Source organism: Tachypleus tridentatus, chromosome 7 (genome assembly GCF_004210375.1).
Source record: "Tachypleus tridentatus isolate NWPU-2018 chromosome 7, ASM421037v1, whole genome shotgun sequence".
In the NCBI taxonomy this organism is placed as follows: domain Eukaryota; kingdom Metazoa; phylum Arthropoda; class Merostomata; order Xiphosura; family Limulidae; genus Tachypleus; species Tachypleus tridentatus.
In genome coordinates, this window is record NC_134831.1 from 79,836,043 (window position 1) to 79,848,968 (window position 12,926).

Below are 12,926 nucleotides of genomic sequence, written 5' to 3' on the forward strand. Positions count from 1 at the left end.
ATTGGAAATGAACTTGGAAGATAAAACAGTATATTTTTTATATATCTCCTCTAATCACCTCTAAAAAATTCAAGACGTGGTTGTGTTTCTATTAATGTGTTTTTCTTGTCGAGTGTTTTTTTTTCTGAAAATAATATCTAATCTTTGTTTTTCTCTTTTGAAGTTTTCTAAGAAATTTTTTCTTCCTAAAATAAATACGTTCCTTCCTTAAGTAAACGATTCGATAAACACTGCCTCTCTCTGTTTTGATACTTTTAAAACGTTCAACAGAAGCTTTGAGATGTACAAAAGTGATATATTGAAAGTAACTTTGTGCGATAGTAAAATGCAGATAGTTAAACAAATACAGTTGTTTTGTTCGTTTCTTTCTTTCAGATTGTAAACGTAATCTTTGATGGTTTTTATAAATATGTTTTTATACTGAAATAAGTTATGCTAATGTAATTAAATTTGTTCTGTATGTTACTCTACCTTTTTATAGTGTTATTTTAAATGTAAATTATAGTCGTTCCCTACCAAAATAAAAATCGTAGAAATCAATTGGTATAATTTAAAAGGTTAAGATTTTAATGTTATTAATCTTATTATATTACGTTTCAACCAAATAACATTTTTATTTACAATTTTAATTCGTTCTGAAAAAAAGAGTGAATTATGCTTTCGTGTATTCCAAATTCCAAATATGTGTGCGTATATTGAATCAGGTGCTGTCTGTTAAAAATATAATTCTTTATTAACGTAAAAATAATTTTCAAAGTAGAAGACGCAAATATTCTGTTACGTTAATTTTGTCAAAAATATTTTAAATTAGATTACTCATTTTTCAACCATTCATTGTGCGGTTAATTCAGAGTTTGTTTCTTAGAAAACGCATTACCTCTTTTTACGTTTGTAATGAGCTCTTTTTTTGTTTGTAATCGTTCCTACTTTTGTTTGTTTGTTTTTTTGTTAAGCGGAACTCTACATAGTAGTCTGTTTGTTTTGTTCTCCTCACGAGTATCAAAGTCTGAGTTTTAGCGTTATAGGTCCTCACACATGTCGCTGAGCTACTGGGAAGACAATTATGTTTTATACTTTGTAATAAGAAAGAGAGAGACCAACACAAGTCAAAAACTGGTTTATCGGTATTTTCTATTCGCCACTTTAGTCTTTCGTTACAATACACTTAATTCGACTAACGCTTTCTTTGGTACAAACAGCCTCAATTTTAATCGTTGTAATCATTAGTGAGTCTTGAACAAAATCAGCTAAATAGAATGTCAATTCTGTTTTGTCCGTAAAGACAAACAAATGAATGTATATTCAAGCAACTATAAAATTATTTGTCACTAATATAATTTGTTTGCTTATTTATTTATATAATATCGTTATTTTTTATCTAAAATGATTCTATCGCTTACAAGTTTGATGCCTCATTTTCTATAAAATACTTCTAGATATTTTCATTAAGTCACACCAATATTACTGGCAGTGTAATGTCAGTCTTATAATAGATTATAACATCCATGCCCTTGTTCAATGGAAGCATTCCAATAATACACCACACACACTTGAAAAGGAAATCTAGGCTTAATTCTTCTTAAGCCTATTTACCTAAGAAATGGAATAGCCCGCCATAGGTTTAGAAGTAGCTGGACTACTGACGCTGAAACTTGGGTGTCGATACTCGTAGTGAGCACAGTGCAAATAACCTGTTGTGTGGCTTTGAGTTGAACAAGAAACAGAATATTTTACTCTTTATAATTTTTGTGATGTTCTTTAACTCAAAAGTCAAATGTACAGAATTTTGTGGCGACTTTTATCATCACAATATCTGGCAAACAGTGAAAGAGCACTAAGATTGCTTTTCGATATTATTGTATAATAGTTCTTTTGAACAATGCAACTTTGTGCTAGTTGGTTCACCTATAGTAGAGAAATCTTCGTTTGAAAATTACTTCATCACCTGTTTGTGTCCGGACTTGGGTGAAAGTATATTGCTTTTTCGAAAGTAAATCACATATAGAATTACCTATTTTTAATCATGTTTACTCTCGAATGAGTTGCAAATGCAAGTTTGAAAGACGTGATATTTGCTGTTGTGGATGATGTTATTTTTTTTGTTTAGCCCAAAGCTACACTATGGGTTTCCTGCTCTCTCTTCACCTCATGGAATCGAACCCTAAGTGTCAGAGTTGTAAAACCGTAAGGTTGTCGTTAACACACCTAGGAACTTTAGTGTTGTTGTAGAAGTACAAGCAATCAGAAACAATTAAAAACTTTAGCATTCAGTCTACGAATCAGACACTTTGTTCTTCTAATAATAAACTACTTTAATTGTCTTCAATTGTTCAGTGGTCAATAGACTTAGCAATAGTTGATCACAGCTCAACCAACGAATGTCAAAAGAAATACCTCAAGAACATTAAAATGTTGATTGCACTTAACACAGAGTGTCTTGTATGACACAAAATGAAATGTTAATAAACCATACTTGAAGAATAAATCAAGATCGAAGTAAAAATGCGAATGTAGCCTTGCATTTGGGAGACTTTTCACCAAAGCGAAAACAACATATCTATAGTTTTGTTGCGTTTTCGAGACAAGAAATCGAACCATAAATACTCTTTTCTACATATGCCACTAAAACATGGCAGTACGATCGATTCACGGTTTCAGAATATAGCCTATTACGTCACAAAAAATCAATTCTTGCTCAGTTAATAAGATACTCAACTTTCAGCATTCATAAAATAGTAATCTGTGACTGTGAATGATGTATTTAATAAATGAAGTTGTGACTGTGAATGATGTGTTTGATATTTAGAGATGCGACTGAGCATGATGTTTGATAATTAGAGATGACTGCGAATGATATGTTTAATAACTGAAGTTGTGACTGTGCATGATATGTTTAATAACTGAAGCTGTGACTGTGAATGATGTGTTAGAGTTGTGACTGTGAATGATGTGTTAGAGTTGTGACTGTGAATGATGTGTTAGAGTTGTGACTGTGAATGATGTATTAGAGTTGTGACTGTGAATGATGTGTTAGAGTTGTGACTGTGAATGATGTATTAGAGTTGTGACTATGAATGATGTGTTAGAGTTGTGACTGTGAATGATGTATTAGAGTTGTGACTGTGAATGATGTGTTAGAGTTGTGACTGTGAATGATGTATTAGAGTTGTGACTGTGAATGATGTATTAGAGTTGTGACTGTGAATGATGTGTTAGAGTTGTGACTGTGAATGATGTGTTAGAGTTGTGACTGTGAATGATGTATTAGAGTTGTGACTATGAATGATGTGTTAGAGTTGTGACTGTGAATGATGTATTAGAGTTGTGACTGTGAATGATGTGTTAGAGTTGTGACTGTGAATGATGTATTAGAGTTGTGACTATGAATGATGTGTTAGAGTTGTGACTGTGAATGATGTATTAGAGTTGTGACTGTGAATGATGTGTTAGAGTTGTGACTGTGAATGATGTGTTAGAGTTGTGACTGTGAATGATGTGTTAGAGTTGTGACTGTGAATGATGTATTAGAGTTGTGACTGTGAATGATGTATTAGAGTTGTGACTATGAATGATGTGTTAGAGTTGTGACTGTGAATGATGTATTAGAGTTGTGACTGTGAATGATGTGTTAGAGTTGTGACTGTGAATGATGTGTTAGAGTTGTGACTGTGAATGATGTATTAGAGTTGTGACTATGAATGATGTGTTAGAGTTGTGACTGTGAATGATGTATTAGAGTTGTGACTGTGAATGATGTGTTAGAGTTGTGACTGTGAATGATGTGTTAGAGTTGTGACTGTGAATGATGTGTTAGAGTTGTGACTGTGAATGATGTATTAGAGTTGTGACTGTGAATGATGTGTTAGAGTTGTGACTGTGAATGATGTATTAGAGTTGTGACTGTGAATGATGTGTTAGAGTTGTGACTGTGAATGATGTGTTAGAGTTGTGACTGTGAATGATGTATTAGAGTTGTGACTGTGAATGATGTATTAGAGTTGTGACTGTGAATGATGTATTAGAGTTGTGACTATGAATGATGTGTTAGAGTTGTGTTCATCTTTTAGTCACTGAAGTATAAATGTTTTTATTATTCAAAAAAAGCTCAAAAAAACTAATAGTTTTATTAATATAATTATCTACAGCCGAGGACGACGAGAAAACTTCATATAAAGTTCAAATAACACTTTATTAGTGTAAGAGATATAATTAAATAATACTTACAGTCTTAACATGTTGTTAAGGTCCTATTATTATTTTATCTTATACTTCCATTAACTAAAGAGTGAAATTTTCTTAGAACAGTTTGAATCAAAACTAATTGTTCAGGGCATGGGCGTCTAAAACTAGATGCAAAGGTAGTAATAACACACTGTCATAGACTCCCTGAGTTAATATTAATTTTTCGTAATTACCCCAAAACGACTATTTCTAAAAATGATCTTTGTACCTGTTTTAGCGGAACATCGATTTAATTTTGAGCGAGTTTGGAGTAATATTATTATTGCACGTGCAGTGGTTGCTCCGCATCAAAAATTAATTAGGTTTTTCAGTTTAAAGCGGAAAATCCATGAAAAGTAGTAACTCGTATTTAAAAATCAGGGGCATAATAAGTGACAAAAAACCCACAAATCAAAGGAAATAAAAAGTACAAACATGATCAGTTACATTTATACAGTCTTTCAAAAATAAAGTCACCTAGCTTAGTCAGAAATATGGCCAGGGTGCTCGACTCGTAATCTGGGAGTCGTAGGTTTGATTCCCTGTCACACCAAACATGCTCACCCTTTCAGTCGTGGGGGCGTCTTAATGTTGCCTTATCCGATCCCACTATTCGTTGGTAAAAAAGTAACCCAACAGTTCTTAATGATCACTAGCTGCCTTCCCTCTAATCTAACATTACTAAATTAGGGACGGCTAGCGCAGATAGCTCTTTTGTAACAAACAAACAAATATTCAAAGGTACCAAGGATCTGAATTACTTGTTTCAGCCCTTAAGGGCACTTAAGTGCGCATGAGCCAAAAATTCCGTTCACAGACCTCAGTTATTTAAGTATAGCTGTCACTAATTTAAAAAAAAAACAAATTACCAGGGGAAGTGCCAACTAGTCTGGTTCAGTGCGGACTAGTAACAAAACTGACTGTTACCCTTATACCATATTCATACCTGAAATCGCAGAATATATTCTGCGGCGCAAACCTTGAATCATTTAATTCGAAGTCCAGTCTGTAAGCCACTTTGCTAGGGTCGGACAACTAACAACGAACACAATATAAATTTAACGTTCAGTTTCATTCTCCACATTTAATAAAGGTATCTCCAAATAATCATTAATTTCAAACAACTTTGGAAAATACAATTTGTCTCTCAAAAGCTAATTTCTTTGTAGTGTGAGTTAACTTTTTTTTCTATTACAAGATTCATGTAGCTCCAAAGTGACTAGATTGCTTAAAATGATTTAAATTTTTTTAATGTTTGCACCAACACAGAGAACGTTCAAGTTGAGAAATATAATACAAAATGTAAATCTATCTGATTAAACTTATTTTATAAAATTCTTACATTTTGTTTTTTTTCTAAGAAAATCACTTATAAATTAATACTAAACTTGAAGCTCACCGTATTGTGTACCAAGGAGTATTTTTGTTTTTCTTAACCTTTTCCAATGTAATACAGAGAAAGAGCAAATTTTATTCTTTTATTTCCACTGATAAAACCAAAAACGTTGGTTAACTAGAAAGTTTGGTTTGTTTTGAATTTCGATCAAAGCTACACGAGGGCTATCTGCGCTAGTTGTCCCTAATTTAACAGTGTAAGACTAGAGGGAAGGCAACTAGTCAACACCACCCACCGCCAACTCTTGCGATACTCTTTTACCGACGGATAGTGGGACTGACCGTCACATATAACGCCCCCACGGCTGAAAGGACGAACATGTTTGGTATGACGGAAGTTCGAACTTGCCACCCTCAGATTACATGTCGAGTGCCTCAATCATCTGGCTATGTCGGGCCTAAGCAATTCGTGTAACGTCGGGATTGACAGATTATGAAAAAAACCGGGGTCGATTAAGAGGATAAGAAGAGATACACTGATAAGGAAAACGATATACACGAATAAAGTGTTAGGTGAATTATTAATTAAATAAATAAACAGATGAGTATTTTAACAGAAGCTAAAATAAATTACATATTTTGGTTTCGAAAAACGCTATTGTGGCGATTTATACAGATCGTATTTAAACCTAGCTAAGATGTTAATAGATTTTTAATTATCTTTCCTAATGACTTTTAACAATGTCTTCCATTATAATTCATGACTTAATGGCAAATGCTATTACTGCCTATAAACTATGTCTTCTTTCTTTCATTCTTTTTTTCGCACTATGCTTAAACATGATTAAACTTCGTAATCTTATCTTTTCCATAGTTCGACTTTAAACTGGTAGGATTTACATTTATATGAGATAATAGGATCTCATTGGAAATTTTCATAATCATTCTCAAAGTTTATTTGAGTATAAAGCTCATAAAATCTTTAAAAATCATAATTTAAAGATACTTTCAGTTGTTGTTGTTAATTAAAACCTTTGATAACTCAACACAAATAAATACTTTATTTACTGTTTCTCAGAGTACATAAATAAAAGTTTCATTCTTTCGTTTCTAAGTTTCCGTGCGCTAAAAATTTGTGCTATCTAACCCTGAATATTAATGTGCTACGAGGCTCAAGCGTAGTACTGAGTTACTGGTAGGGGATAAACACTACAGTGTTAATTATATGCTATGGGAAAATAGTCTAAACCAAAGTGAAACAAGTAAAAGAGTTAAAATTAAAACCTTGTTTCGTATCTTGATAACATACAACTTAACTAAATTAGGGACGGCTAGTGCAGATAGCTCTCGTGTAACTTTGCGCGAAATTCGAAAACATACTATCTACTTTGATATACATATATTAATAATCTGTCAATTTGTAAGCATTAATCAATTATCGATTACGTGATTAATAATAAGTTTATCTTTCATTTTCAAGGTCCCCAAGTTATTGGAAATAACAAAAGGAAAGAAAACTGACACATCTTCAGATCTTCTGCGCGAAATTGACGAACTTTGGTTTCATCTTCTGTTAAGTAGTAAGTCGAACGAGTTGTGTTTGTGTCTGTATATGCTTTCTTATAGCAAAGTCACATCGGGCTATCTGCTGAGCCCACCGAGGGGAATCGAACCCCTAATTTTAGTGCTGTAACTCCGTAGACTTACCGCTGTACTAACAGGGGGGGCTCGTTGTGTTAACCTTTTTTATATTATATTATTTAAATATAGTTATTCTTGAGTTAAACCAGCCCTTTAGTCGCAACAGAAATATTTTATTCAACTTTTCATTTTATATTAATACGAACAGCCCTATGAAGATGTCCCCGCTTAAGATTAACAGCGCTAAAATCAGGGTTTCGATTCCTCTCAAACAAACGTGAAAATTTAGTTTCGAATTACTGTATTCGCCATCATTAATAAAAGAAAGTAGCTCAAGAGAAACTTAAATTTATGCTCTGATGTATATAAATGTCTTAAATGACTATTTTCTAATTTTTTTTTTGTTTCAGAGGACTACAAAAAATTGAAACAGGACGCAATTTGCAACTTTGAGTTTCTTCTGTCTGCTGTTAGGGGTGCTTCAATCGGGTATTTGAGAAGTATCTTGGAGTTTGTAAAAAGCCAGGTGAAGCCTCACAGATAATACTCAAATATCACATACTTCAATAAAAGGGAAAATCTACAAATCTGAAATAATATAAATCGTGAATTATTAAATAAACGAACAAAGAGAAAGAATAACAAAGAACTGGTGAATTTAACTTTGGAAACTTTTTATTATCATTTTAAATATTTAATAGTCCAGTTAAATGCTATAAGCGTTTTATTACACATTTATATAAAATTAAAATTAGTATGATATGATTTTTAAACGCAATAGGAATGTGTGTGGTTTTTCTTATTGCTATTTTAAATGGCGTGTGTCAATCCCGATATAACAATAATTGGCTTTCATTTTTTTTATTGTTAATGCTTAACTACCGTAATCTACAAATAAATTAAACTTTAAATAATTTTATCTTAGCGAGTTATGTGATGAATATATATATAAATCATTTTTTTCCAGGGCAACATAAATAACATGTTGTGGCAATATTTCAGAGTTTTTGTGGTTTGCTATGATAATTGAATGTTTCCACCAAGTGACCTATGAACAGTGCCAGACAATTTGCAAATCATATACAACAATGTATGAAACCTTTGTCTCCTCCATTAACAAAATGCTATAAGTACATTGAGTTGTGCCTTTGTCAATATCTACAGTCTTGGACAAAATGTTTACATTCTATTTTATATTGATGTTATTCTCTACATACATGGAGTAGTTATTGAGTAATAGCATCATTAGTAACAGAGAAGATAACGTATTATCGTACAAACATGTACGAGTTGTCATTTTGGTCTGTATAAGCTATTTTGAGCATTTATGTTTCAAAACAAATGTATACACCTGTTTTGTATAAACGTGTGTGATTTTGGTATAATCTTTATCGAAACAAATCAACACATTGTTCAGACAGTTCTTCTTGATGTAGAGTCGTGCTTCGTCATGTACCAGAAGCTACAGAACATCAAATTATATATATAAAAAAGTCTGGTATGGGTAGAGAAAGCTCTATGTAGAGGAGTGAACCAGCTATTTTTACATATGTATTTTTCTCTACAAGTGAGATTTCTCGTCATCACGGAGAACATCAAATTGTTTGACTATCCCGAATCTGAAATTTCCATAAAATAGGGCACCTTAGTGTACTGTATCCAGAATCCTGAAACTTCATCGGACTAGAGAAAACTTTCTTCCAGTAAATTCTACTGATACAGGCCGAAAAAATATTGCCCAAGATCAGGTTAACACATCAAGATCAGGTTAACACGTCAAGGTCAAAAGAAGGCTTAGCTCATTTTACGACAGGAATGACATGAACACATTTCTTCCAGTTTATCCTAAAGAACAGTGACCATGAGACTGAGTAAACAAAGTTATTTTTCAAGAAGGGCTAACTACAAGCCGATACTTGGACAAGACAACATACCAGCTTACAGTTAGAACATTGTCTATACGTCATCTTTTCAGATGAGTCATTTTTCTTCTAAAAGTTGATGATAGGATTCGTGTTCGTTGTTTTTTTCTAGAAGGAACACACGGACTTTGGTGCAGTACATGTTTGGGCAGCTATTCATAATGGTGGGAAAACTTCTCTTCATGTCCATCAGGAAAACGTCAATGGCGCCTCCTACAGGCATCATATGTAGACGATATTTATGTCATATATATACTATATACAATGCAAGTATTGTACAGGATTAGCTCGACCAAGAGGACATTACAAGATTACCATGACCAGCAGTCTCCACATTGTAAATTGTAATCACATTAAGAACTTCTGGGCAGAACTAAGTTGGAAAATTGCTAGCCACAACCCTAAACCAGCTACTGTACCTAAGTTGCAGCGTCTTCTAATGACAAGTTGGGATGAAATCGCGATGAACTACATCTATAACTACATCGTCATCATAACACGTCGCCTTGCGAAAGTTATGAGAGTACGCAACCAAGTAATGAACGATTAATATGAAGTGATAGAAAGCTACAAACGCTATTTATAATAATTTTGTTATATTTTATCAATATGCGTGTTTTGGCAAGTTTTGTTTTGGTACGTGAAATGCTGAATTACATACACTACATGGCCAAAAGTATGTGGACAGCCGTTCTAATTAATGGGTTCAGTTATTTCAACCACACCCATTGCTAACAGGTGCATAAAATCAAGTATATAGCCATGCAATCTCCATAGACAAACATTGGTTGTAGAATGTGTCGTACTGAAGAGCTCAGTGACTTTCAACGTGGCACTGTCATAGGATGCCACCTTGTCAACAAGTCAATTTGTCACATTCCTGCCCCGCTAGAGCTGCCCCAGTCAACTATAAATGCTCTTATTGTGAAGTGGAAACGTCTAGGAGTAACAACAGCTCAGCCACGAAGCGGTAGGCCACACAAGTTCACAGAACGGAACCGCCGAGTGCTGAAGCGCGTACAAATCCTCTGTCCACAGCTACAACACTCACTACCGAGTTTCAAACTGCCGCTGGAAGCAACATCAGCACAAAAAATTGTTTTCGGAAGCTTCATGAAATGAGTTTCCATGGCTGAGCAGCCGCACACAAACCTAAGATCACCATACGCAATGCCAAGCGTCGGCTGGAGTGGTATAAAGCACACCATTATTGGACTCTGGTGCAGTGGAAACGCGTTCTCTGGAGCGATAAATCACGCTTCACTATCTGGTAGTTTAACAGATGAATCTGGGTTGGCGGCTGCCAGTAGAACACTACAAGCCTGAATGCATAGTGCTAACTGTAAAGTTTTTGAAAGAAGAATAATCGTCTGGGTCTGTTTTTCATGATTTAGGTTAGTCTCTTTAGTTCCAGTGAAGGGAAATCTTAATGCTACAGCATACAATGACATTTTAGAAAATTATGTGCTTCCAACTTTTTGTCAACAGTTTGGGAAAGGCCCTTTTTTTGTTTCAGCATGATAATGCCCCCATGCATAAAGCAAGGTCCATAAATCAGTAATAACGAGAAAACCCACTTGTAAAGATAAATATATATGTAAAAATGGCTGGTTTGGGCTGAGAAAAGTTTTTTATGCAGAGGAACGAACAACGTTTCGACCTTCTTCCGCCATCGTCAGGTTCACAAAGAAAAAAAGAAGTAACTGATCAATAGCTGACCATATGTTTGAAGAGGGCTAAGTGTAGGAATGCAGAGGGCGTGCTTAGATTTTGATTATATTTATTAATATAGGTATAAAGGCGTTCCTTTGTATTGGTTTATTTTGGGCTTGAGTTGTTGTATAAGTTAGGCTCCTTTAATTTTGCGTTTGTTTGTTTCTTTATTTAGTTTGTTTGTTTTGTAATTTCGCACAAAGCTACTCGAGGGCTATCTGTGCTAGCCGTCCTTAATTTAGTAATATAAGACTAGAGGGAAGGCAGCTAGTCATCACCACCCACCGCCAACTCTTGAGCTATTCTTTTACCAACGAATAGTGGGATTGACCGTCACATTATAACGCCCCCACGGCTGGGAGGGCGAGCATGTTTGGCACGACTCGGGCGCGAACCCGCGACCCTCAGTTTACGAAGTGCACGCCTTAACGCGCTAGGCCATGCCAGGCCCTCTTTATTTAGTATTTGGGTGTTTTGACAAAAACCAAAATCAACTAACAAAAGTAAATATATCCCACGAATTAAAAAATCACGAAACCATATACTGCTGTACATCATATATTGTCGACATCAGCAGAAAAATAACGAACATTTGGCAAAAACTAATAACAAAATATGACATTCTAGTTAATACCAAATTTATTCAAAAACCAGGCACAAAACTAAGGTCTATACTATGTAAAACCTACACTGACAAACACCATACCAACATTATTTATAAAATACAATGTGATAACCGCCACGACTTCTATATTGGAGAAACAAGTAGAAAAATGGGAACCAGATTCAAAGAACACAAAATGTCACCTTCACACGTTTTCGAACACTGCAAATCAAATAAACACAACATAACCATAGAAAACACCAAAATACTAAATAAACAAACAAACATAAACAAACCCAAAATTAAAGAAGCTTTACTTATACAACAATTTAAGCCAAAAATAAACCAATACTATGGAACACCTTTATACCTATATTAATAAATATAATCAAACATCTAAGCACGCCCTCTACATTCCTACACTCAGTTACACAACCCCCTTCAAACATGTGGTCAGCTATCGGTCAGTTACCTCTTTCTTTCTTTGTGAACCTGACGATGACCGAAGAAGGTCGAAACGTTGTTCGCTCTTCTGCATAAAAATTTTCTCAACCCAAACCAGCCGTTTTTACATATATAAGGTCCATAAATTCATGGTTTGCTGAAGTTGGTTCGCAGGGTCGATAGTCCAGAGCTAGTCACTGAGCAAGTCAGACGTGCTGATATATTTGCCATCATGCTTTTTAAGACGAAACGTTCATCCACACCAGTCAGGCCGTTAGTTCCGCCGGTAATTGCTGACGGTCTACCGTCGAACCTCACACCGCTTCAAGTCGCCACGTTGATCGCCCAAGCCAAGCCAGAGGCAACCATTGAACCGTCCAGGATCTGAATCTTACGCCGGGGCGGAATTCTCATCCAACCCCCCACTACCGCAGACCAAATTTATCTGTGCCAGCCATGGAACACCGAATTTAATGTAAGGTGTTTCCCTACCAAACGTCCAGTCAGTCTTTATTCAGTATTCCTCAGGAGCGTCGACCCATCAATTCAACCAGAATAAATCAAACAAGCCATAGAACCTCAAATCCAAGCCAATGTATATGCTGTTCATCGAATTTTTTCTAAGAACACTAACCTTCCTACGTACTTCATGAAGATAGTGACAACGTCGAAGTACAGTACTGACTGTATTTTACGTGACGGCTGTTATTATCACATATTTCACTTTAGAGCCGAACGCTCACATCGACGACCCTTCAACACTTGGTCAAACAAAGCACCCAGACATCATAAACAACCAACTTCCAACGAGAAACTACAAAAATACCACCGAGTCCAGATCTAACTAGAAGAAACACGAAGACAGATACAGATAACTCGACCCAAAAGACGTCAACTCCCTCTGTTAGCAACACGCCAAGTTTCAGCAGTCCAAGAAAGAAAAAGGACAGATCATGCCAGACTTCAGTTCCAGTTACACAGAATTCAACAACCAGCCAGACTCAAACCATTACCAAGATAACTATCGACGCGACAGTTCAAACAGA

General features: G+C 35.0%; 1 protein-coding gene across 1 annotated transcript in view; it reads left to right on the forward strand.

The window, feature by feature from the left end:
• The window catches only part of LOC143256054 (NACHT domain- and WD repeat-containing protein 1-like), a 189,344-nt gene that overhangs the window by 141,631 nt on the left and 34,787 nt on the right, over window positions 1-12,926 (forward strand). The window contains exons 13-14 of the mRNA XM_076512703.1: window positions 7,037-7,136; window positions 7,608-7,723. Coding sequence (XP_076368818.1) covers window positions 7,037-7,136; window positions 7,608-7,723 — 216 coding nt within the window. The remainder of the gene's footprint in view (window positions 1-7,036; window positions 7,137-7,607; window positions 7,724-12,926) is intronic.